We start from the raw sequence: 27842 nt of genomic DNA on the forward strand, positions 1-27842 counted from the left end.
TCAAGAAAATATACCACACCAATTATATTACAACTAGTGCAGATTACAAGAGAATGGTATTTGATATTGGACATTGCCTCTACAGTAGGCTAGGAACAGGTCCATAGAGAAGTTAGCTGGGCACATGCACTCTATATGGGGGGGGTGTCATAATCGGAGGCATGGCCAAATCCCCCACCCCAAAAAGAGCAAAAACCCATATATACACATGTAAAATGTAATGTGGAGCCTTGCAAAGTGGGGTCGTGCACTGCACGGGGGGGGGGGGGGGGGGGGATTTGACTGTCTATCCCTTTTTTTGAGGAGCAATAAGCATCTTACCCGATTCCGGCAAACGGCACCATCTTCCCAGTGATATCTGGAAAGATTGCACAGTGCGAGTGTGAGTCTTGGGCTCTATAGCACCTTCTTCCTGTAGAGGTCACTGGGAAGACTGCGTCGTGGAGGAGAGACATGCTTGCCGAAGCAAGGCGAGTATACTCAGGAGGGAGGACACAAGCCCCGTTGGACCCCTCAATAGTTGCTTCCCCCTCCCCCCCCAAAGTGGAACTGGCTGCGAATTATACACTACCGCTCCATATCTATTCATTTTCATAACTCCACTTAGTAGCTTCCCAGCAGTGATCGTAATTAGAACTGAATAAGAGTGGAATTTACAAGGCGTCTGCAAGTTTATTCCTTCTTATAAAAGTAGGAAAAGTAGGAATGAGATTTCACATGGATCGAAATCATAACACAATGACTCCTGCAATGCTGGCCAATCGTTTTATCTCAATTGCTAGTGTAGCATAAAGTCTACATTAAACTGCACCTTTTGCTGGCTTAACCACGATGCAAAACAATGCATCTTAGCAATAGTGACATATCTGAGGCGTGAACATCTTGGAACTGATAAACAAATATACAGTTGAATGCAGTTTAAGTCACAAAATTACTCTCTTGCTATGCGTAGATGTTAGGTATATTTTTACTACTTCTATTGAGGTCAGAGTATCTAGAAGAAAAGGCAGGTGTTAAGTGAATACGTCCGTAGAAAGCATGACAAAGAATATGTAAAAATATCAGGGGCATAGAAATCAACATCCAAAGACTGTTTTTTTATGTTGCATTGCAGAAAATCATGTTGCATTGAAGAGAATAAATTATTACATACAGATGGAGCCATCTTCATCTTGGCCTTTAATAGGATTAATTGAGCCAGGGCAGTCGGACTTAATCCCCTGCTGTATTGTTCTCGCTGTATTGTATTGCAGCTGAGAACAATAGATGAAGGGTTTATGCTAATAAGCCATGGTGTGCTTAGGCGCATCAGAGAAGCCAAGATGAGCATGGCTTCATCTGAATTATATATTTTTGTCTAGTTTGAACCTTTTAAAATTCTGCCAGAATAACCTATTTTACAGGAAAAAAATATTAGAAGGAATACAAAATCCATATAGTGATCAAGCTTCTGAAAAGGAAACTGTATTTGGCAAGAAAAACACAACTTTTTTCAATCTATGTTTACGTATTCTGTTAATTGGATGTTTTTATTGCATTATCTGGATATGATCATACAAGGATAGGATTATGGGTGAAATTCTCTTCCCAGCTACTGCTGCTAATTAACAGTAACATTTGCTTGCTGTGCGCAGAACTCAGAAACAACATTTGTCAGCCAAAGTGGATTTTTAGGTGTCAAGTTGATTTGGCAAAAAGATTATGCTCAACTCGGCCTACCTAAAATCAAACTAAAAAGGAAAAATACATCAAAGATTCTGCAAGTCAGTTTGCCAAATAAAGTTCTGTTATTCAGCACTACATTCTGAGCTCATTCATAACAGAAAGGAAAGAAAAAAATACAGAACTGGAGATAAATTGATTGGTGCTACAACAAAACAAAGTGCATGCACATACATTTTACTATTGTAGCAACTTAAACAACGTGTTAGCCATTTTTAGTTAATAATAATAATAATTTTATTTATATAGCGCACTTTCTACAACAGGACTCAAGGCGCTGTGCTTACCAAGATCTGAAGCCTTTAGCATTTTCATGTCAGATGCGTCAGTGTGCGTTCCATTTGTCAAACACGGCCCATTCTCACACAGCCTAAGAAGAGAACAAAGCATTCAATATGTCAATGTTCTACTATTTAATATAGCACTATTAGGGGCTAGAATGACAAAGGGGTCAATTTACTAAAGCTTCTAAAAATTAAGTGATGTTGTCCGTAGCAACCAATTAATGTCTGGTTATTTCTCTATTGCATCCTGGAAAATGATAGACAGAATCTGGTTGGTTGCTATGACCATAACCACTTTATATTTTTAGGAGCTTAAGTAAATCTAACCATAAATCTTCCAACCTAAAATATCCATCAATGTTACCCACTAACTTCCCAGTTGCTGCTTTTCTTTCTGTAAGTGACCCCTACCTATTAGTGTCTAAATCATGGGTGGTCAATAAGTTGCCCACCAGCTGCTGTGGGACTAACATTCCAGCATGTTATCAAGACATGCTGAAACTGGGGAGGGCATACTGGGAAGTGTAGTTTAACAACAGCTGGAGGGATACTTATTGCCTGACCCTGGTCTAAATCAATACAAAATATATGTTATGGTAAAAACTTACCGTTGATAACAGTATTTCTCCTAAGTCCACAGGATACATTGGGATATGGTGGAGCGACAGAGGATTTGCACCAAACGGTTAAAGCTTTTTGGCCTCCCAGCATGCATCCTGGCTCAGGCAAATCAGTTGTTTTCCAAAGCTCAAGGCAGGAGCATCATGTAGAGCCCTAATCAGGTGAGAAGAACACACATGCACACCCTTCCGTACAAGATGGAAGAGGTTAGTGAGAAAAAGAATCCTCAAATCAGGTGCATCAGGCACTATGGAACCTGTGGACTTAGGAGAAATACTGTTATCAACGGTAAGTTCTTACCATAACGTATATTTCTCCTGCAGGGTCCACAGGGTATCCACAGGATACATTGGGATGTCCCAAAGCAATTTAGTGGTGGGGACGCTCCTGATTAGACAGGAGAATCCTTTGCCTGAATTCAGCTTCCTGAGAGGCAAAAGGTATCAAGGCATAATGTCTAATAAATGTGTAAATGGAGACGTGTGTCTACCTAACATATCTATTCTGCTGAAACAACACATTGTGCTGTCCATAATGACATACCTTACAAGTAGAATGAGCAGAGACATTAGCCAGAAACAGGGAGATCAGCTTGAGAATATGCTTCCGAAATTTTCATCCAAAGCCACTTCAGCAGTGTCTGCTTATCTGCAGGCCACCCCCTTTTGTGAGATTCATAGAGAATGAAGAGAGTATCTGTTTTTCTGATGACATTAGTATGATCCACGTAAATCCTTAAGGCACAGACTACGTCCAACGCTGCATCTCCCGCAACATAGTCTGGCCCCTAGAAGACTGAGACTACATTTTCTTCATTAAGATTGAATTTAGATACCCTAGGAAGATACCCAGATTTGGTTCGAAGAACTGATCTATCTGGATAAAAAAAATTCAGAAATGGAGGATGGCATAACAATGCCCCTAAATCTGAAATTATGCTAACTGAAGCAAAAAGTCAGTAGAAAGAGAACTTTAGCTGTCAACCATTTAAGATCCAATCTTTCAAGTGGTTCAAATGGGACAACCTAAAGGGCCTTTAGGACTAACCTAAATCCCAAGGCACTGTAGAAAGAAAAAAAAAGAAAAAAAAAAAGGAGGTTGTATGTGTCGCATTCCTTGGAAAAAAAGTGTGCACGTCCTGTAGGTTAACAATTTTCTTTTTGGAACCATACAGTCAATGCTGACACTTATACTCTCAAGGAAATCATATTGTCTGATGAAAAACCGTTCTACTAGGAAATGATCAGACAATGCAGATGTATCTACTGAAAGTAAGTATACTCCACCATCATGTCCATTATCTACACCATCAAACCCATCACACGCATTACTGCATAAATGGATACAGTTTGACTGTGTAGCAACTCCTGAATCCTTACGTGAATTTTGGATATTTTGTGCAGAGGTAAATTACTCTTTGAATACCCAACTCCAACACAGCCCCCAAATAAGTAATTCAATGTGACAGAACCAGAACGACTTTGCCCAATTTATGAGCCAACTAAATCTCGGTAACAAGCTCTATTACAGATGACAGTGAACAATTCTTGAGACTGTGCCAGGCTTATTAAGTCATCGAGGTATGGGTTTTTACAAAATACTTATCTCCTGCTAACAGAGATAAGATGCCATCACTACCATAATTTTGGTGAATACTCTGGGAGCTGTGGTCAGCCCAAATGGTAGGACCTGAAATAGAGGCTGGGGGATAGCAACCTAACATAGTAATGATGGAACAGTGCTATAGGAACATGTGGATAGGCATCCTGAATATTCCAATACGCCCTAAATCCTCCTGCTCTATGACAGAAATAATGGAACGTAAAGTCTCCATATGAAACCTGAGGCACCCAAAAGTACTTGTTCAGTGCTTTGAGACTGAGTATGGGTCGGAATGATCCATTTGGCTTCTGGACTAAAACCAGGTTGGAATCAAACCTTGTCCTCATTGTGCAGGTAAAACGGATTATCACTCCTGACTGAAGCACCTGAACTGCCTCTTGCAAAGCCCTCGTCTTCGTTTCCACTGAAGACAGGCTGATACAATTGTAATGAGGGTGTTTCTGAAAACACCTACAGAACTTGGTATTACCAACCAAGTACTAAACAGGACCAACACTGCTTAGCTTCCAAGATCAGATAATATTGGGCATGTCCAGTGTGGTGTGGCTGTAGATCATACAGTGAGATACCGCTTTTTGCACCCAGACATCTGTAGTAGACTGCTGCCAGCTCTGTGCAAACATCAGGCTAATGGCTTATCTTCAGACTCGAAAACCGGTCCTCTGGTAGCCCAATACCTTTTATTCCTACCAGACTTGTTGGATTGAGACTGTTTGCCTTTCACTCTTTCCTTTTGCTTTTCCTTGATTCCGAAAGGACCGGAAAGCTATAAACTAGGCTTGATCTGATTTCAAATACTGTTAACTTTTTACCAAAAGAATAGCATTACTATGTACATAGCCAATCCGCTCTGCGAGCTGCTGCTGCTGTCTGAGAGGCAATAGGACCCATATCCAGGTCCGCTTATCGCTGCCTGTTTGATATGCATTATGGAATTTTTGCTTTCTAGATGCCATTGAAAAATCCCTTTTCAGTGCATCAGCCCAGGCTACCATTGCTTATCGATATCTGAGGTAAAGCCAAGGCTGGTCTAATGATTGTCCAAGACAAAAGAAAAAATGGTCTTTAGAAAACCATTGAGTCTCCTATGTGTAACATCATTAATTTATGTTGAAAACAAAAATAATGTAGATTTTCACACCATTCTAAGATCTGTGAATCTACTTTGGGAGCCACCCTTCTTTTTTAAACAGTCCCCAGCTGGACGAGGATAAATGGAATTCCATTTCCTGGAATTCTAACTTCCTACTGGGCGTAACCCAACATACAACAGCTGTTTTGGGATGTTTAAACACAACAGTTCACAAAAGTAATGAGAATCTGCGCAAGTGTTGTTAACAGTGCAGCTAAGAGCTATAGTTCAAAGTGCTTATCCCTTTGCACCAAACAATAGCAATTTGTATAAAGAAGAAGAAAAATAGATCCCAGCGCTCAAACAACTACCAATCTTACATAAGAGCACCCATAAAGTGAAAAGGAATAATAACAGTACCGTAACAATGCTAGTCAATTAATCCTATATTCACAATTCAGTCACAAATGTTCCAGGTTCTGTAACAGATTGTAATCCTTCATACAAAAGGGCATTAAATGCCCATAAAGGAGTACAAGAACAAAATGAAAAGTGCAATAGTGCAAATTATCCTTTATTTTAAAACATGTTTTTTCATTAATCCATCACACTTACTCCTAATAGACGAGTTTAAAGGCGGCACAAGATTTTCCTCATAGGCATTCACAGCAACTGGTCTCAATGCTCTGATGATCAAATAGAAGTGCGACCACTGGGTAATCCTGCAACAGATTGTTCCCCCTTCACATCTGGGTAAGCAGTAAAGCTCGTGGAGGGGTTCAGAGAGTAGAAAAAGTGCAATAGTGCAGATTATCCTTTAAAATTCAAATCAATTTATTTGACATTGCACTTACACCAAAAAAGACGAATAACAGCACATAAAAGTATTCCCCAAGGCATTAGCAGCAGCTAGTAGCAGAATCCTGGAAACTCCAAACAAGTAGGGGTAACCTGGGTCCCGGCTCCGGTAACCGCGATCCAGCTCAGCAACCTGGTACCAGCTCGAGATGTCAGCCACAATGGGATAATACCACAGGGAGATTCTACGCTTAACGCGTTTCAGACACTTAATGTCCTTCCTCAGAAGCGTGAAAGACATCTCCCAAGTCCTCCTATTTATACCTAAACTAATACATTACACAGCTGATTCTATCGCCGCTAATCGGCGTTACAGTCCCAAGGCGCCTGCGCGCAACACACACACGGCCGGATCCAGTATGGCCGTGCGTTCCATATAACCAGAAGTCCACAAATATGGTTAGTGCGCACGCGTAATCACGTCCCCCGGCCGGATCCAGTATGGCCGTGCGTTCCACAACACCGGAAGTACCTCGATTATAACCACATAACCGGAGAGCACTGATCTCCTATGTTCCAAGTTGTCGGAAATCTTCTTCTAAGTGGAAAGCTTGCGTTCCAAACCACGGCAACAGAGTCTTTGTGTTCCAAACCACGGCAACAGAGTCTTTGTATATTTGAGCACATTCAGCGCTTCTCCAAATATGTGGCTATTTATATCCATAATTATAGTATAACGATTCCTCAAAAAATGAATAATATATTAGAACAAGAATAAAACCATTTAAAAACAATATTAGATCAGGTAAATGACAGATCATAAAACAGATAAATTAAAAAGCATATAAATCATGATGAACCAAACAGAGGATAAAATAAGGAAAGCATATCCAAAAAGAATCAGGAGCCAAATCAGCAAATCGATGTTAAGGACTATCAAATTAAGTTAAAAAACACTTAAGTTCGAAATCACCATTTAATCCCAATGAATGTGATATAAAAAGTTTTTATGGTATACAACAAATCCAACCTAATTGGCGAATGAGAAATATTGAAAAGAGATTTTCACAATCAGAGATGAGATGGATACATCATCTAGAAACCCTTGTACCCAAGGGATTAAATGGTGATTTCGAACGTAAGTGTTTTTTAACTTAATTTGATAGTAAAGGATAATTTGCACTATTGCACTTTTCTTTTTGTTCTTGCACTCCTTTATGGGCATTTAATGCCCTTTTGTATGAAGGAGTACAATCTGTTACAGAACCTGGAACATTTGTGACTGAATTGTGAATATCAGGTTAATTGACTAGCATTGTTACGGTACTGTTATTATTCCTTTTCACTTTATGGGTGCTCTTATGTAAGATTGGTAGTTGTTTGATGTTTAAACACAGCCACCTTAGTTTCTAACATAGGCTCTGCTGCTTCTGAGGATAGATTGCCTTACATAGCACTAATTAGCTCAGGTATATCCACTGAGCTGACCTTCCGAAGTGCAATGAGTTCTCAGCTAAACATATGTAGACTGTGAAGATGTTGTATCATATCTATGCGATTTACTTACCACCTGCCTTTCAGCCTGCCTTTATTAAGAGGCTGCCATTCCCTAGATGGATAACCTCAGAATGAAGATTGCATGCAAGGGTTAATAGGATAACCTATCGTTGGTATAGGGGCTGGCATTATCTGCTCAGCTACATTGGATAATGTCTGTGCAAAGTAGGCCATGAAGGTTCAACTAGAACCTGTGCCTGCCTCGGTTACTTAAGAGGCTTTAGACAACTAAACCATTTTGCACCAGTCCTGATAGGTTAACCTAGCTCTGCATGACAACATGAAATGAGTGCTGGTGCTGCTGTGGAAAGTGTATTTTCCTCACCCTTGCCTCTCTTAGACATGATAAATAAATCACACACCTTTACAGTGTTATTACACAATTTGTGACTGTAATCACTTTGAAATTTGTTAAAGTGACATACAATCCGACCCTACCCTGCTTTGCACCAGCAATGAGGATCGGAATACACAGAAAAACTGATGGAATTTTATAGAAAAGTCAGCAATCACACTAACAGTCAATCACAGGTTATACATTAGCATAATAAGCAATATGAGCAATCAACAACAAATAAATTTCAAGTACATAGGAGAAACATATTACTGCATTACCTTATATAGGAGTTTTAAGCGTATTCAGTTGCACAGCAAAAGAAAACCACAGCAATAAATATCAGACTCTATGCATCAGGCACTTTATCTAACTATTCGTACTCAAAGATAGATTTAGGGCCTAATTCAGATCTGTTCGATCGCTAGCTATTTTTTGCAGCGCTGCGAACAGATAGACGCCGCCTATAGGGGAGTGTATTTTAGCTTTGCAAGTGTGCGAACACATGGTCAGACGAACAGTACAAAAACAGTTTGTGCAGTTTCTGAGTAGCTCTGACCTTACTCAGCCGCTGCAATCACTTCAGCCTATTCGAGCCCGGAATTGACGTCAGACACCCGTCCTGCAAATGCCTCGACACGCCTGCGTTTTTCCAAGCACTCTCAGAAAACAATCAGTTGCCACCCACAAATACCCTTATTCTGTAAATCACCTTGCGTTCGGCTGTGCGAATGGATTCTTCACTAGAACCAGTGCACAGCAACGATCCGCTTTGTACAAGTACGATGCGCCTGCGCATTGTGGTGCATGCGCATGCGCAGTAGTTACCTGATCGCTGCGCAGCAAAAAACGCTAGCGAGTGAACAGAGCTGAATTAGGCCCTTAGTGCTGTATTACCTGGCTCAGTAGAGTGGGACACAGGGAGACTCACCCCGCTTCGAGGACCGATCAGTACGTTTGCAAATGTTGAGTGGATCCAGATGCTACTAGTGTACACAATCACTTTGTGAACCTATAGTGAACAGAGACGCCCAAGTGAACACTGATGCACCAGTCACACAGCCGTCTATGCTGCGACTGGATCTTCTTAGTACACGGCGCCTCAGACTGAAGCGGGAAACTCGGAGGAAACTGGTCATGAACAGGGGGGAGGGGCGACCAGGGGAGCATCCGACTCCCCACTGCTGACATCAACCCTAGGGATCTCGGCTTCATACTACCCCTGGAGCCTATGCTCCCTAAGGCCTAGCGCTGGTGCACTCTAGGTGGCAGCCGCGTCAGCGACTTTCTGGTAGTCTCCTCCCAAAACTGTGCGGCTGTGTCTGCGTTCCCCCTCTAAGCGGTACAGATGCCTTACCTTCTCCCTGTGCGCCGGACACAGCCTGGTAACGTCTGCTGGACCTGCTAGTGTATCCGACACAGACGCCCGCCGAAACAGCACTGAACTCGTGGGTAAGCGTTGTCGCGACCTGGCAGGGAGTTGTTGGAGTGAATCTTTCTAAGGTACGTATAAGACGCTTTTTAGAAAGATCACTTGGGAAAAAATAGTAAGACTATAAAAATAAAATAAGAAAGCTTATAACTGCTAAAAAACAGCAGCTCTCTGACCATGGTCCGGCTACTGCCGCACCAAACAAAAAACTGATTTGCTTGAGCCAGGAGGCGGGATATATGGACGGGCCCGTTGCATTCTGGGAGACCGAAAAGCTTTGACCGTGTGGTGGAAATCCGCTGTCACTCCACTATATCCCAATGTATCCTGTGGATAACCTGTGGACCCTGCAGGAGAAACAGATAATTACAGGCTGTGGTTGAACTTTAGGAATCTTTCTTAAATTGAATATCAATGGAGTTTATTTTTTTAACATAAGTACTACACGAGTCACAAATAACGAACTCTAAGCAATAGAGAAAATGTTAACCTGATGCCCCTACCCATTTTTTTTTATTACAAATTTTTCACAGTAAATAAAGTCCAGTGGATGGCAGAACCACAAAAAAATAAGAATTTACTTACCGATAATTCTATTTCTCATAGTCCGTAGTGGATGCTGGGGACTCCGTAAGGACCATGGGGAATAGCGGCTCCGCAGGAGACTGGGCACATCTAAAGAAAGCTTTAGGACATAGGTCTTCAACCTGTGGCCCTCCAGCTGCTGCGGAACTACACATCCCAGCATGCCATGCCTCAGTTTTACCATGCCTTAATAGCAAAACTGTGGCAGGGCATGGTGGGATGTGTAGTTCCGCAGCAGCTGGAGGGCCACAGGTTGAAGACCCATGCTTTAGGACTATCTGGTGTGCACTGGCTCCTCCCCCTATGACCCTCCTCCAAGCCTCAGTTAGGATACTGTGCCCGGACGAGCGTACACAATAAGGAAGGATTTTGAATCCCGGGTAAGACTCATACCAGCCACACCAATCACACCGTATAACCTGTGATCTGAACCCAGTTAACAGCATGATAACAGAGGAGCCTCTGAAAGATGGCTCACAACAATAATAACCCGATTTTTGTAACAATAACCATGTACAAGTATTGCAGACAATCCGCACTTGGGATGGGCGCCCAGCATCCACTACGGACTATGAGAAATAGAATTATCGGTAAGTAAATTCTTATTTTCTCTAACGTCCTAAGTGGATGCTGGGGACTCCGTAAGGACCATGGGGATTATACCAAAGCTCCCAAACGGGCGGGAGAGTGCGGATGACTCTGCAGCACCAAATGAGAGAACTCCAGGTCCTCCTCAGCCAGGATATCAAATTTGTAGAATTTTTACAAACGTATTTGCTCCTGACCAAGTAGCTGCTCGGCAAAGTTGTAAAGCCGAGACCCCTCGGGCAGCCGCCCAAGATGAGCCCACCTTCCTTGTGGAGTGGGCATTTACAGATTTTTGGCTGTGGCAGGCCTGCCACAGAATGTGCAAGCTGAATTGTACTACAAATCCAACGAGCAATAGTCTGCTTAGAAGCAGGAGCACCCAGCTTGTTGGGTGCACACAGGATAAACAGCGAGTCAGATTTCCTGACTCCAGCCGTCCTGGAAACATATATTTTCAGGGCACTGACAACGTCTAGCAACTTGGAGGCCTCCAAGTCCCTAGTAGCCGCAGGCACCACCAATAGGTTGGTTCAGGTGAGACGCTGAAACCACCTTGGGGAGAAACTGAGGACGAGTCCTCAATTCCGCCCTGTCCGAAAGGAAAATCAGATAAGGGCTTTTTCAGGATAAAGCCGCCAATTCTGACACGCGCCTGGCCGAGGCCAGGGCCAACAGCATGACCACTTTCCATGTGAGATATTTTAACTCCACAGATTTAAGTGGTTCAAACCAATGTGACTTTTGGAACCCAAAACTACATTGAGATCCCAAAGTGCCACTGGAGGCACAAAAGGAGGCTGTATATGCAGTACCCCTTTTACAAACGTCTGAACTTCAGGGACTGAAGCTAGTTCTTTTTGGAAGAAAATTGACAGGGCCGAAATTTGAACCTTAATGGACCCCAATTTCAGGCCCATAGACACTCCTGTTTGCAGGAAATGTAGGAATCGACCCAGTTGAATTTCCTCCGTCGGGCCTTACTGGCCTCGCACCACGCAACATATTTTCGCCAATTGCGGTGATAATGTTTTTGCGGTTACATCCTTCCTGGCTTTGATCAGGATAGGGATGACTTCATCCGGAATGCCTTTTTTCCTTCAGGATCCGGCGTTCAACCGCCATGCCGTCAAACACAGCCGCGGTAAGTCTTGGAACAGACAGGGTCCTTGCTGGAGCAGGTCCCTTCTTAGAGGTAGAGGCCACGGATCCTCCGTGAGCATCTCTTGAAGTTCCGGTTACCAAGTCCTTCTTGGCCAATCCGGAACCACGAATATAGTGCTTACTCCTCTCCATCTTATCAATCTCAGTACCTTGGGTATGAGAGGCAGAGGAGGGAACACATACCCTGACTGGTACACCCACGGTGTTACCAGAGCGTCTACAGCTTATTGCCTGAGGGTCCCTGGACCTGGCGCAATACCTATCGAGTTTTTAATCATGTGGAAGACTTCTGGGTGAAGTCCCCACTCTCCCGGGTGGAGGTCGTGCTGAGGAAGTCTGCTTCCCAGTTGTCCACTCCCGGAATGAATACTGCTGACAGTGCTATCACATGATTTTCCGCCCAGCGAAGAATCCTTGCAGCTTCTGCCATTGCCCTCCTGCTTCTTGTGCCACCCTGTCTGTTTACGTGGGTGACTGCCGTAATGTTGTCCGACTGGATCAACACCGGCTGACCTTGAAGCAGAGGTCTTGCTAAGCTTAGAGCATTGTAAATGTCCCTTAGCTTCAGGATATTTATGTGAAGTGATGTCTCCAGGCTTGACCATAAGCCCTGGATATTCCTTCCCTGTGTGACTGCTCCCCAGCCTCGCAGGCTGGCATCCGTGGTCACCAGGACCCAGTCCTGAATGCCTAATCTGCGGCCCTCTAGAAGATGAGCACTCTGCAACCACCACAGGAGGGACACCCTTGTCCTTGGAGACAAGGTTATCCGCTGATGCATCTGAAGATGCGATCCGGACCATTTGTCCAGCAGGTCCCACTGGAAAGTTCTTGCGTGGAATCTGCCGAATGGGATTGCTTCGTAGGAAGCCACCATTTTACCCAGAACCCTTGTGCATTGATGCACTGAGACTTGGCTCGGTTTTAGGAGGTTCCTGACTAGCTCGGATAACTCCCTGGCTTTCTCCTCCGGGAGAAACACCTTTTTCTGGACTGTGTCCAGGATCATCCCTAGGAACAGAAGACACGTCGTCGGAACCAGGTGCGATTTTGGAATATTGAGAATCCAATCGTGCTGCCGCAACACTATCTGAGATAGTGCTACACCGACCTCCAACTGTTCCCTGGATCTTACCCTTATCAGGGAATTGTCCAAGGAAGGGATAACTAAAATTCACTTCCTTCGAAGGAATATCATCATTTCGGCCATTACCTTGGTAAAGACCCGGGGTGCCGTGTACCATCCATACGGCAGCGTCTGAACTGATAGTGACAGTTCTGTACCATAAACCTGAGGTACCCTTGGTGAGAAGGGTAAATTTTGACATGAAGGTAAGCATCCTTGATGTCCCGAGACATCATGTAGTCCCCTTCTTCCAGGTTCGCAATCACTGCTCTGAGTGACTCAATCTTGAATTTGAACCTCTGTACGTAAGTGTTCAAAGATTTTAGATTTAGAATCGGTCTCACCGAGCCGTCCGGCTTCGGTACCACCACAGTGTGGAATAATACCCCGTTCCCTGTTGCAGGAGGGGTATCTTGATTATCACCTGCTGGGAATACAGCTTGTGAATGGCTTCCAAAACTGTCTCCTTGTCAGAAGGAGACATCGGTAAAGCCGACTTTAGGAAACGGCGAGGGAGAGACGTCTCGAATTCTAATTTGTACCCCTGAGATATCACCTGAAGGATCCAGGGGTCTACTTGCGAGTGAGCCCACTGCGCGCTGAAATTCATTGAGACGGGCCCCCCACCGTGCCTGATTCTGCTTGTAAAGCCCCAGCGTATACTGAGGGCTTGGCAGAGGCGGGAGAGGGTTTCTGTTCCTGGGAACTGGCTGATTTCTGCAGCCTTTTTCCTCTCCCTCTGTCACGGGGCAGAAATGAGGAACCTTTTGCCCGCTTGTCCACGAAAAGACTGCGCCTGATAATACGGCGTCTTCTCATGTTGAGAGGCGACCTGGGGTACAAACGTGGAATTCCCAGCTGTTGCCGTGGCCACCAGGTCTGAAAGACCGACCCCAAATAACTCCTCCCTTAATAAAGCAATACTTCCAAATGCCGTTTGGAATACGCATCACCTGACCACTGACGTGTCCATAACCCTCTACTGGTAGAAATGGACAACGCGCTTAGACTTGATGCCAGTCGGCAAATATTCCGCTGTGCATCACGCATATATAAAAATGCATCTTTTAAATGCTCTATAGGCAAAAATATACTGTCCCTATCTAGGGTATCAATATTTTCAGTCAGGGAATCCGACCACGCCAACCCAGCACTGCACATCCAGGCTGAGGCGATTGCTGGTCGCAGTATAACACCAGTATGTGTGTAAATACCTTTTAGGATACCCTCCTGCTTTCTATCAGCAGGATCCTTAAGGGCGGCCATCTCAGGCGAAGGTAGAGCCCTTACAAGCGTGTGAGCGCTTTATCCCCCCTAGGGGGTGTTTCCCAACGCACCCTAACCTCTGGCGGGAAAGGATATAATGCCAATAACATTTTAGAAATTATCCGTTGTTATCGGGGGAAACCCACGCATCATCACACACCTCATTTAATTTCTCAGATTCAGGAAAACTACAGGTAGTTTTTCCTCACCGAACATAATACCCCTTTTTTGGTGGTACTCGTATTATCAGAAATGTGTAAAACATTTTTCATTGCCTCAATCATGTAACGTGTGGCCCTACTGGAAGTCACATTCGTCTCTTCACCGTCGACACTGGAGTCAGTATCCGTGTCGGCGTCTATATCTGCCATCTGAGGTAATGGGCGCTTTAGAGCCCCTGACGGCCTATGAGACGTCTGGACAGGCACAAGCTGAGTAGCCGGCTGTCTCATGTCAACCACTGTCTTTTATACAGAGCTGACACTGTCACGTAATTCCTTCCAACAGTTCATCCACTCAGGTGTCGACCCCCTAGGGGGTGACATCACTATTACAGGCAATCTGCTCCGTCTCCACATCATTTTTCTCCTCATACATGTCGACACAAAAGTACCGACATACAGCACACACACAGGGAATGCTCTGATAGAGGACAGGACCCCACTAGCCCTTTGGGGAGACAGAGGGAGAGTTTGCCAGCACACACCAGAGCGCTATATATATATACAGGGATAACCTTATATAAGTGTTTTTCCCCTTATAGCTGCTGTATAGTTAATACTGCGCCTAATTAGTGCCCCCTCTCTTTTTTTAACCCTTTCTGTAGTGTAGTGACTGCAGGGGAGAGACAGGGAGCTTCCCTCCAACGGAGCTGTGAGGGAAAATGGCGCCAGTGTGCTGAGGAGATAGGCTCCGCCCCTTTTTCGCGGACTTTTCTCCTGCTTTTTTTATGGATTCTGGCAGGGGTTAAATGCATCCATATAGCCCAGGAGCTATATGTGATGCATTTTTTTGCCATCCAAGGTGTTTTTATTGCGTCTCAGGGCGCCCCCCCCAGCGCCCTGCACCCTCAGTGACCGAAGTGTGAAGTGTGCTGAGAGCAATGGCGCACAGCTGCAGTGCTGTGCGCTACCTTGTTGAAGACAGGACGTCTTCTGCCGCCGATTTTCCGGACCTCTTCTGCCTTCTGGCTCTGTAAGGGGGCCGGCGGCGCGGCTCTGGGACCCATCCAAGCTGGGCCTGTGATCGTCCCTCTGGAGCTAATGTCCAGTAGCCTAAGAAGCCCAATCCACTCTGCACGCAGGTGAGTTCGCTTCTTCTCCCCTTAGTCCCTCGATGCAGTGAGCCTGTTTCCAGCAGGTCTCACTGAAAATAAAAAACCTAATCTAAAACTTTCACTAAGAAGCTCAGGAGAGCCCCTAGTGTGCACCCTTCTCGTTCGGGCACAGAGATCTAATTGAGGCTTGGAGGAGGGTCATAGGGGGAGGAGCCAGTGCACACCAGATAGTCCTAAAGCTTTCTTTAGATGTGCCCAGTCTCCTGCGGAGCCGCTATTCCCCATGGTCCTTACGGAGTCCCCAGCATCCACTTAGGACGTTAGAGAAAATAATTATTAGTAATGCAGTTAAAGAGTAACAAATATATGTTTTATGTGTTTGCATGGCTCACTGGGAAACACTGTATAAATATAAAAGTCAAGAACGTGATTGGTGAGAAACCAGTTACTAAGACTGGCTACACCCTTGGCTGACGGGTCGACTTACCCGCAATCCGCCTACTGATCTAACAATTGGTAAGGGTTATGCACAAACTATCTTGTGAATATACACTTAACAATTGTACGCCCGATGACTAGCAATCAGATGCATTTGAATATGCGTACGCATGGGTTGGGTATGCATGACCAGCGGTCCAGCATACCTCCGCTGGGATCTCGACAGCAAAATGACAGCGGGGGTTGCGAGCGCAAGAAGCCCCTTGCTTGCTGCGCTCGCCACGCTGCAGGCTAGTTGGCGACTATGAGTGTCGTGGACACCCACAACTGGGAATAGTCCCTGATAGTTGGCATGTCGACTGCAGGATTCTCAAGGGGTGGGATTCAGGGGGAGGTGATGTGACCGGCAGTCTCCTGACCGCCGGTCACATAACTACATCCCATACCCACTTGTGACATCACACTCAATGTATTCTGCAGTCTACCTATCGCATGGCGTGTACAGTCAGCCTTACACACAGGTAGATGTATCGATATATCAGCATTAGCCGAGCTGCGGAGCCAACCGGATATGTCTGTGTTAGGTTCAGACATATCGGCTGTACAAACGAGTCAATGGTCCAGTCGAAATATTGTTCATTGGCTGTATGCCCGCATAACCTTCAATAGCTATCCTACTCAATTACATCCCCTCTACACATAACCTCACATTTTGTCTTTATTAACTTCATATGCACCTGACTCCTGGCCAGCATCGCTTTGTGACTATATCATACAGCCCACTAAGAACTTTGCAATCTGGCAGGACCATCACCCAATAGCTAGCACCTATTCCTTGTGTATCAATGCCCATTTCCCTATAGATTGTAAGCTTGCAAAAAGAACCTTCCTACCTCTATGTCTGTCTATTATTACACAGTTTTGTTCTATCACTGTTGTTTCTAATTGTAAAGCACAACAAAATATGCTGCATTGTATAAGAAACTTAATAAATAAAAAATAAAAAAATGTATCGGCAAGTGTGTACCGCACCTTAAGGGGCCTACAGTATTAATCAAGCCCATTTTCCCCAAATTATCAGAAACAAAAAGTTTCTGCATCATTTTATGTATTCCCACTACATAACATCCATACATGTCATAACATAACATCATTCCTAACATCATAATGCAATAGATTTTACAGAAATCTCCTGCAGAACGATAATTAGTGCTGTAGACCGCAGTCCCCATTATTATCAATAGGGACTACGGTGTTGCCCTATGTAAAAATCTCTGAAAAGCTACGCGCCATAGGTCTACGGCATCCTTAGATGGTGTAAATAGTGTTATGTCTATGGAGGCATACGCTTCCTATCCCTCAGCCTTCAGAATCTCTGCATGAGCAGGGCAAGATTCTCAGAAGGAATCTTCCACAAATGTGAAAAACTCCTCCGAGACCGCGGATGTACAGTAATTCGCAGGGATAGTGGTTATCAGTGCCGCTGTAGCTGATGGTTAAAGTAAATGCCTAGCAGAGACATTTTTTTGTCAACATGAAATAGTCCATCATGAGAACCTCTCTGCCCCTAAGTCAGATAAAGTTAATAATGTGATGCAGTTGGGTAGAGCACAAAGTGCCCAATTTATTAATCAGCTTAACCTCCTCAGGGCATGGACTCAATAAAGGTACCAAAATAACATTGTATGTACTAAGTAATTCAGAGTTGATCGCAGCAGCAAATTTGTTAGCAGTTGGGCAAAACCATGTGCACTGCGGGGGGGGGGGGGGGGGGGCAGATATAACATGTGCAGAGAGAGTTAGATTCGGGTGTATTGTGTTTTTGTGCAGGGTAAATACTGGCTGCTTTATTTTTACACTGCAATTTAGATTTCAGTTTGAACACACCCCACCCAAATCTAACTCTCTGCACTTGTTATATCTGCCCCCCTTGCAGTGCACATGGTTTTGCCCAACTGCTAACAAATTTGCTGCTGCGATCAACTCTGAATTAGGCCCTAAGTACGTACTAAAGTTAACCCTATTTAACATAAATCGGACCATGTTAGCAAATTACTCTACCAAGCTGCTATAAATATTTCCTCTCCCCCAAATAAAATGAAAAAAAACCCCACAACAATCAGGGTTGCTGCAATTCATTGCATGGTTCCCTGCAAGCGAGGACTGAGGGAGGTCCACAGCTCTGTTAAAGAAAACACCAATCCCAGGCAGCGGTGTAGGCTCAGAGACTTTCCATCTGAAGCAACCCAGCGTAGGAGAGAGAGAGAGAGAGACAGGCTGAACCCCCCCCCCCCCAAAAAAAAAAAAAAAAACACAACCAAAAAAAAAACACAAAACAGAAAAACGGGCAGAGGGGTCTCTCTCTACAAAAACAGTTGTATTGGTCAATGGGTGAAGAAAATGCAGCATTCTGGTCAATCGCCTGGTACCTCTCCACCAATTTGCTACATATTGTAAACATACTACACATTTTATACTTGGAATGTCTTCAGCTTAAAAATGTAGGCTCAAGGAGGGAATGGACAGTCTACAGCAGGCAATGTACAGTAAAGGCATTTTCTCAGAAATGTGACTAGTTAGACTTGGACACAGCACATATTCCAGGGTCCAAGGATGCCAGCTGGGGTCTGGTGCTGGTACATGTGGGTCCAGTCGGCTGTGTGGCAAATTATTACAGATATCCATATCTTGTCAAGATAAAACAGCAGGAAAAAAAATCACCAATTTTCTTCGAGTATCATTACTCAACAAAGAATTGTGTCTTGTAGGACTTACAGATGGATGTACAAAAGTGCAGGTAGAAGTTAACGAATTGCAATAGCACTTAAATGAATTTTATTTTTTTAACAGAAGTGTCGAAAGAAGAGAGTAGGCATGGTGCACAATGTATCAGTGACACAATATCTGCTATCTTAAGGTGGGTACACACTAGTAGATAAATCTGCAGATCAATTGATCTGCAGATATATCTTTGGACGGATCGGGCAGTGTGCTGTGCATACACACTGCCCGATCCGTTGGGGACTGACGTCATGAACTGGGTGGGCGTGTAAACACGCCTGCCCAGTTCAGCTATCAATCACCGCCGGCCGCTGCAGCATGTGTACCGCCGTACACACACAGCGACGCACCAATATATCGATAGATATATTGGGCGTCGGCTGTGTTGCGGGCTCGACGCGATACGTCTGTGAACGACGGAGTTCACAGACGTATCGGCCGTACACACTGGCCGACGGACCCGCAATATAGAACGGCCGATATATCGGACAGTGTGTACAGGCCTTTAGAGGCAATAGAGGAAATCAACCTGTACCAGAATGCAGGGAGAAAAAAGTATGGAGAAGACTTAGAATGGCTCATGATCCGAAGCATACCACATCATCTGTAAAACCTGGTAGAGGCAGTGTGATGGCATGAGCATGCATGTATTCCAATATGTTTACTGATGATGAGACAGAAGCAGCCAGATGATTTCTGAAGTGTATAGCAATAGTCTGCTCAGATTCCGCAAAGTTTATTGGACGGTGCTTTGCAGTACCGATGGACATGACTCAAAGCATACTGCAAAAGCAACCCAGGAGTTTTTAAGGCAAATAAATTAAGTACTCTGCCATGGGTGAGTCAGTCACCTGATCTCAACCCAATCAAGCATGCATTTCACTTGCTGAAGATAATACTAAAGGCAGATAGACCCACAAACAAACAAACTACTGAAGACATCTGCAGTAAAGGAATGCCAAAGTAATCCAAGGAGGAAACACAGAATCTGGTGATGTCCAGGAGTTCCAGACATCAGGCAGTTATTGCCTTCAAAGTACTAAAAATGAATTTTTTTTCCATGATTATGTTAATTTGTCCAATTACATTTGAGCCCCTGAAAACAGGACTGTGGATAAAAAATAAGAATTTACTTACCGATAATTCTATTTCTCGTAGTCCGTAGTGGATGCTGGGGACTCCGTAAGGACCATGGGGATTAGCGGCTCCGCAGGAGACTGGGCACAAAAGTAAAGCTTTAGAACTACCTGGTGTGCACTGGCTCCTCCCCCCATGACCCTCCTCCAAGCCTCAGTTAGGATACTGTGCCCGGACGAGCGTACACAATAAGGAAGGATTTTGAATCCCGGGTAAGACTCATACCAGCCACACCAATCACACCGTATAACTTGTGATCTAAACCCAGTTAACAGCATGATAACAGAGGAGCCTCTAGAAAAGATGGCTCACTACAGCAATAACCCGATTTTTGGTAACAATAACTATGTACCAGTATTGCAGACAATCCGCACTTGGGATGGGCGCCCAGCATCCACTACGGACTACGAGAAATAGAATTATCGGTAAGTAAATTCTTATTTTCTCTGACGTCCTAGTGGATGCTGGGGACTCCGTAAGGACCATGGGGATTATACCAAAGCTCCCAAACGGGCGGGAGAGTGCGGATGACTCTGCAGCACCAAATGAGAGAACTCCAGGTCCTCCTCAGCCAGGGTATCAAATTTGTAGAATTTTTACAAACGTATTTGCTCCTGACCAAGTAGCTGCTCGGCAAAGTTGTAAAGCCGAGACCCCTCGGGCAGCCGCCCAAGATGAGCCCACCTTCCTTGTGGAGTGGGCATTTACAGATTTTTGGCTGTGGCAGGCCTGCCACAGAATGTGCAAGCTGAATTGTACTACAAATCCAACGAGCAATAGTCTGCTTAGAAGCAGGAGCACCCAGCTTGTTGGGTGCATACAGGATAAACAGCGAGTCAGATTTTCTGACTCCAGCCGTCCTGGAAACATATATTTTCAGGGCCCTGACAACGTCTAGCAACTTGGAGTCCTCCAAGTCCCTAGTAGCCGCAGGCACCACCATAGGTTGGTTCAGGTGAAACGCTGAAACCACCTTAGGGAGAAACTGAGGACGAGTCCTCAATTCCGCCCTGACTGAATGGAAAATCAGATAAGGCCTTTTACAGGATAAAGCCGCCAATTCTGACACGCGCCTGGCCGAGGCCAGGGCCAACAGCATGACCACTTTCCATGTGAGATATTTTAACTCCACAGATTTAAGTGGTTCAAACCAATGTGACTTTTGGAACCCAAAAAACTACATTGAGATCCCAAGGTGCCACTGGAGGCACAAAAGGAGGCTGTATATGCAGTACCCCTTTTACAAACGTCTGAACTTCAGGGACTGAAGCTAGTTCTTTTTGGAAGAAAATTGACAGGGCCGAAATTTGAACCTTAATGGACCCCAATTTCAGGCCCATAGACACTCCTGTTTGCAGGAAATGTAGTAATCGACCCAGTTGAATTTCCTCCGTCGGGCCTTACTGGCCTCGCACCACGCAACATATTTTCGCCAAATGCGGTGATAATGTTTTGCGGTTACATCCTTCCTGGCTTTGATCAGGATAGGGATGACTTCATCCGGAATGCCTTTTTCCTTCAGGATCCGGCGTTCAACCGCCATGCCGTCAAACGCAGCCGCGGTAAGTCTTGGAACAGACAGGGTCCTTGCTGGAGCAGGTCCCTTCTTAGAGGTAGAGGCCACGGATCCTCCGTGAGCATCTCTTGAAGTTCCGGTTACCAAGTCCTTCTTGGCCAATCCGGAGCCACTAATATAGTGCTTACTCCTCTCCATCTTATAATTCTCAGTACCTTGGGTATGAGAGGCAGAGGAGGGAACACATACACTGACTGGTACACCCATGGTGTTACCAGAGCGTCTACAGCTATTGCCTGAGGGTCCCTTGACCTGGCGCAATACCTGTCGAGTTTTTCCCAACGGTTTATAATAATGTGGAAGACTTCTGGGTGAAGTCCCCACTCTCCCGGGTGGAGGTCGTATCTGCTGAGGAAGTCTGCTTCCCAGTTGTCCACTCCCGGAATGAATACTGCTGACAGTGCTATCACATGATTTTCCGCCCAGCGAAGAATCCTTGCAGCTTCTGCCATTGCCCTCCTGCTTCTTGTGCCACCCTGTCTGTTTACGTGGGTGACTGCCGTGATGTTGTCCGACTGGATCAACCCCGGCTGACCTTGAAGCAGAGGTCTTGCTAAGCTTAGAGCATTGTAAATGGCCCTTAGCTTCAGGATATTTATGTGAAGTGATGTCTCCAGGCTTGACCATAAGCCCTGGAAATTCCTTCCCTGTGTGACTGCCCCCCAGCCTCGCAGGCTGGCATCCGTGGTCACCAGGACCCAGTCCTGAATGCCGAATCTGCGGCCCTCTAGAAGATGAGCACTCTGCAACCACCACAGGAGAGACACCCTTGTCCTTGGTGACAGGGTTATCCGCTGATGCATCTGAAGATGCGACCCGGACCATTTGTCCAGCAGGTCCCACTGGAAAGTTCTTGCGTGGAATCTGCCGAATGGGATTGCTTCGTAGGAAGCCACCATTTTTCCCAGAACCCTTTCATTGATGTACTGAGACTTGGCTCGGTTATAGGAGGTTCCCGACTAGCTCGGATAACTCCCTGACTTTCTCCTCCGGGAGAAACACCTTTTTCTGGACTGTGTCCAGGATCATCCCCTAGGAACAGAAGACGAGTCGTCGGAATCAGCTACGATTTTGGAATATTGAGAATCCAATCGTGCTGCCGCAACACTACCCGAGATAGTGCTACACCGACCTCCAACTGTTCCCTGGATCTTACCCTTATCAGGGAATCGTCCAAGTAAGGGATAACTAAAATTCCCTTCCTTCGAAGGAGTATCATCATTTCGGCCATTACCTTGGTAAAGACCCGGGGTGCCGTGGACCATCCATACGGCAGCGTCTGAACTGATAGTGACAGTTCTGTACCACAAACCTGAGGTACCCTTGGTGAGAAAGGTAAATTGGGACATGAAGGTAAGCATCCTTGATGTCCCGAGACATCATGTAGTCCCCTTCTTCCAGGTTCGCAATCACTGCTCTGAGTGACTCAATCTTGAATTTGAACCTCCGTATGTAAGTGTTCAAGATTTTAGATTTAGAATCGGTCTCACCGAGCCGTCCGGCTTCGGTACCACAACAGTGTGGAATAATACCCCGTTCCCTGTTGCAGGAGGGGTACCTTGATTATCACCTGCTGGGAATACAGCTTGTGAATGGCTTCCAAAACTGCCTCCCTGTCAGAGGGAGACATCGGTAAAGCCGACTTTAGGAAACGGCGAGGGGGAGACGTCTCGAATTCCAATTTGTACCCCTGAGATATCCCTTGAAGGATCCAGGGGTCTACTTGCGAGTGAGCCCACTGCGCGCTGAAATTCATTGAGACGGGCCCCCACCGTGCCTGATTCTGCTTGTAAAGCCCCAGCGTCATACTGAGGGCTTGGCAGAGGCGGGAGAGGGTTTCTGTTCCTGGGAACTGGCTGATTTCTGCAGCCTTTTTCCTCTCCGTCTGTCACGGGGCAGAAATGAGGAACCTTTTGCCCGCTTGCCCACGAAAAGACTGCGCCTGATAATACGGCGTCTTCTTATGTTGAGAGGCGACCTGGGGTACAAACGTGGATTTCCCAGCTGTTGCCGTGGCCACCAGGTCTGAAAGACCGACCCCAAATAACTCCTCCCTTTAATAAGGCAATACTTCCAAATGCCGTTTGGAATCCGCATCACCTGACCACTGTCGTGTCCATAACCCTCTACTGGCAGAAATGAACAACGCACTTAGACTTGATGCCAGTCGGCAAATATTCCGCTGTGCATCACGCATATATAGAAATGCATCTTTTAAATGTTCTATAGGCAATAATATACTGTCCCAATCTAGGGTATCAATATTTTCAGTCAGGGAATCCGACCACACCAACCCAGCACTGCACATCCAGGCTGAGGCGATTGCTGGTCGCAGTATAACACCAGTATGTGTGTAAATACATTTTAGGATACCCTCCTGCTTTCTATCAGCAGGATCCTTAAGGGCGGCCATCTCAGGAGAGGGTAGAGCCCTTGTTCTTACAAGCGTGTGAGCGCTTTATCCACCCTAGGGAATGTTTCCCAACGCACCCTAACCTCTGGCGGGAAAGGATATAATGCCAATAACATTTTAGAAATTATCAGTTGTTATCGGGGGAAACCCACGCATCATCACACACCTCATTTAATTTCTCAGATTCAGGAAAACTACAGGTAGTTTTTCCTCACCGAACATAATACCGCTTTTTGGTGGTACTCGTATTATCAGAAATGTGTAAAACATTTTTCATTGCCTCAATCATGTAACGTGTGGCCCTACTGGAAGTCACATTCGTCTCTTCACCGTCGACACTGGAGTCAGTATCCGTGTCGGCGTCTATATCTGCCATCTGAGGTAATGGGCGCTTTAGAGCCCCTGACGGCCTATGAGACGTCTGGACAGGCACAAGCTGAGTAGCCGGCTGTCTCATGTCAACCACTGTCTTTTATACAGAGCTGACACTGTCACGTAATTCCTTCCAACAGTTCATCCACTCAGGTGTCGACCCCCTAGGGGGTGACATCACTATTACAGGCAATCTGCTCCGTCTCCACATCATTTTTCTCCTCATACATGTCGACACAAACGTACCGACACACAGCACACACACAGGGAATGCTCTGATAGAGGACAGGACCCCACTAGCCCTTTGGGGAGACAGAGGGAGAGTTTGCCAGCACACACCAGAGCGCTATATATATACAGGGATAACCTTATATAAGTGTTTTTCCCCTTATAGCTGCTGTATCTTTAATACTGCGCCTAATTAGTGCCCCCCTCTCTTTTTTAACCCTTTCTGTAGTGTAGTGACTGCAGGGGAGAGCCAGGGAGCTTCCCTCCAACGGAGCTGTGAGGGAAAATGGCGCCAGTGTGCTGAGGAGATAAGGCCGCCGAGAAGGGGGCGGAGCCTATCTCCCGTTTTTCTGTGAATTCTGGCAGGGGTTAAATTCATCCATATAGCCCAGGAGCTATATGTGATGCATTTTATGCCATCCAAGGTGTTTTTATTGCGTCTCAGGGCACCCCCCCCCAGCGCCCTGCACCCTCAGTGACCGGAGTGTGAAGTGTGCTGAGAGCAATGGCGCACAGCTGCAGTGCTGTGCGCTACCTTGTTGAAGACAGGACGTCTTCTGCCGCCGATTTTCCGGACCTCCTCTGTCTTCTGGCTCTGTAAGGGGGCCGGCGGCGCGGCTCTGGGACCTATCCATGGCTGGGCCTGTGATCGGTCCCTCTGGAGCTAATGTCCAGTAGCCTAAGAATCCCAATCCACTCTGCACGCAGGTGAGTTCGCTTCTTCTCCCCTTAGTCCCTCGATGCAGTGAGCCTGTTGCCAGCAGGTCTCACTGAACATAAAAAACCTAAAACTAAACTTTTCACTAAGCAGCTCAGGAGAGCCACCTAGTCTGCACCCTTCTCGTTCGGGCACAAAAATCTAACTGAGGCTTGGAGGAGGGTCATGGGGGGAGGAGCCAGTGCACACCAGGTAGTTCTAAAGCTTTACTTTTGTGCCCAGTCTCCTGCGGAGCCGCTAATCCCCATGGTCCTTACGGAGTCCCCAGCATCCACTAGGACGTCAGAGAAATAGGTTGCAATTCCTAAACGTTTCATATGATATTTTTGTTCAACCCCTTCAATTAAGACAGAAAGTCTGCACTTCAATTGCATCTCCATTGTTTCCTTTGAAATAGATTGTGGTGGGTTAGAGCCAAAATTATGAAAACTGTGTCAGTGTCCAAATATATATACTGTAGTTTTTAAAGCAGTAATATGAATTTAGATTTGTAAAGGATAAATGCATGTCATTTTCTTTTTATGGCTTAACAATTCCTGGAACCTTAGCTTTAATAGCCCAAACACTAAGGTCTCTGAGTTATATATGATCTGGATCTTACTAAACTGATATAATGTCTTAAATACAGTAACCTATATTAATGAGCTAATTGGTATTTCCTGCTATTAACATAGGCTCCTTTATGACACAATTGGACTTGCCTGGCCAACCTGTAGCTCTCCAGCTGCTGTGAAACTACAAGTCCCAGCATAACCTGTCACCGTTTTGCTTTTAGTGAATGCTAAAACTGTGGCAGGGTATGCTGGGACTTGGTAGTTTCACGACAGCTGGAGAGTCACAGGTTGGTCAGGCCTTCAATAGGACACCCAATCTCTAGAGCGGATTTATTCATTTATGCTAATTTGCAAATCCATTCAACTAACATGGGGGTTTGTGTATGCTCATGCAGAAACCAATGTCTTCCTTTGATTTCATACTGGCTGCTGGACCAGTCATCATTAGTATCTGCAACTGCACCAGCCACATGCTAGGTGCAACAGATAAGACTGAAACAGGCTAACCTTCCTCGTACGTATGCAGCTTCTGATGAATGCCCACTAAACTTCCACATTTGTAGGTTATGTGTAACACTGCATTGCCACTGCCCAGTTCCTACCCTAAATGTTCCATTTCACAGAAAGACAGTTCTGGCCAAGTTGTATCCAAATAAAATTGATATAAAACAAATTGCATAAATTCTCATCTGTGCATACACTGTATGCAAAGATACGTAATTTCTTCACATAAATAGAGGTTTATGCCTCTATTTACGTGCTAGCCATGTGTCTAATAACTCAAAACTCTGAAGACCATTAGTTCATTCATTCAACTACAGGGGTGCGCAACATGTGGTCCTTCAGCTGTTTGGGACCTACACATTCCAGCATGCCCTGCAACAGTTTTACTATTAGTGAATGCAAAAACTGTGGCAGGGCATGCTGGGATTTGTTTCACAACAGCTGGAGGGGCACATGTTGAACACTCCTAGTTTTAAGACTAAAACCTCAGAACCTTTTCAAAGAACAAAATGTAGGCTGGTAATATTTGAATAATGGAGTAAGCATTACACAGGTATTTGCTGTGGTTAAACAAGCCACTTGTGTAAGGCACTATAATGTGAATACAGGTTCAAATGGAAAAACCAATACAAAATACATTTCTATGACTTACCTTGTAAAAGGTTTTACATTATGACAGTGAAGCAGCAATGGTCGTATAGATACAGGGTGAGAGGAGGGTATATTGTAATCACAATCATCATCTTCTATAGAATTTCTTACTTTCTCAGACATTGAATGTAACAGTAAAGGACACCTAGGGAAAGAAAAAAAAATATATTGTTTATAGATTTAAATGTACTACTCTTCCTAGGTCTACTATAGCAATACCATGACTGTAAACATCTTGTAGCTAAAATGAAGGTGTGTCATAGAGGAATCTATGTACTAAGCCTTGGAGAGAGAAAGTGGACGGAGATAAAGTACCAGCCAATCAGCTCCTAAATGCCATGTCACAGGCTGGGTTTGAAAAATTATAGTTTGGAGCTGGTTGATTGGTACTGTATCTCCATCCACTTTATCTCTCTCCAAGGCTTAGGAAGAGAGAGGGTGGTTTTGATTAAGAAGTGGGTCTAGAAAGCCCATTTGAAGTTTTGTAGTGAGGTGGAGAATTCCAGAGATAGGGAACAGCAAGGGCAAAATCTTAGTGGTGGGAGTGGGAAGTAGCAATCAGAGGCAGCAATAACTTGTGCAGCGCAGAGGGTGGGCAGGAGTGTGAAGGGAGAGAAAGTCAGATGTAAATGGGAGAGAATGGGTGAGGGCTTTGTAAGTGAGTGTGAAAAGCTTGAACTATGTTTTGAAGGGGAATGGAAGCCAGTGTAGGGCTTGATGGAGAGGATAGGCAGACATAGTACGTTTAGAGCAGAAGATGAGCTGGGCAGCAGTGGAGAGATGTGGAGACAGGGAGGCCAGATAGGAGGAGGTTACAGTAGTCCAATCTGGAGATGACTAGTGAGTGCATGAGGGCCTTAGTAGCTTCCAGTGTAAGAAAGTGTCTGATCAAGGAATATATTTTGAGATGGAAGTGTCAGGACTGTGAAAGATACAGTACCGAATGTGCGGTTTAAAGGAGAGGGAGGAGAGTCATAATAAAATTGTGCAAAGTGAGGTTATACAAGAGGGTGGGAGAATGATCA

General features: G+C 45.1%; 1 protein-coding gene across 8 annotated transcripts in view; it reads right to left on the minus strand.

Moving 5' to 3' along the window:
• The window catches only part of CBLB (Cbl proto-oncogene B), a 394231-nt gene that overhangs the window by 51941 nt on the left and 314448 nt on the right, over nucleotides 1-27842 (minus strand). For all 8 annotated transcript variants that reach the window (XM_063953613.1, XM_063953612.1, XM_063953611.1 and 5 more), the window contains exons 13-14: nucleotides 26819-26962; nucleotides 2010-2092 (exon numbers count right to left, since the gene is read on the minus strand). In XM_063953613.1, coding sequence (XP_063809683.1) covers nucleotides 2010-2092; nucleotides 26819-26962 — 227 coding nt within the window. The remainder of the gene's footprint in view (nucleotides 1-2009; nucleotides 2093-26818; nucleotides 26963-27842) is intronic.

The sequence above is a fragment of the Pseudophryne corroboree genome, chromosome 2, assembly GCF_028390025.1.
Source record: "Pseudophryne corroboree isolate aPseCor3 chromosome 2, aPseCor3.hap2, whole genome shotgun sequence".
NCBI classification, from domain to species: Eukaryota; Metazoa; Chordata; class Amphibia; order Anura; family Myobatrachidae; genus Pseudophryne; species Pseudophryne corroboree.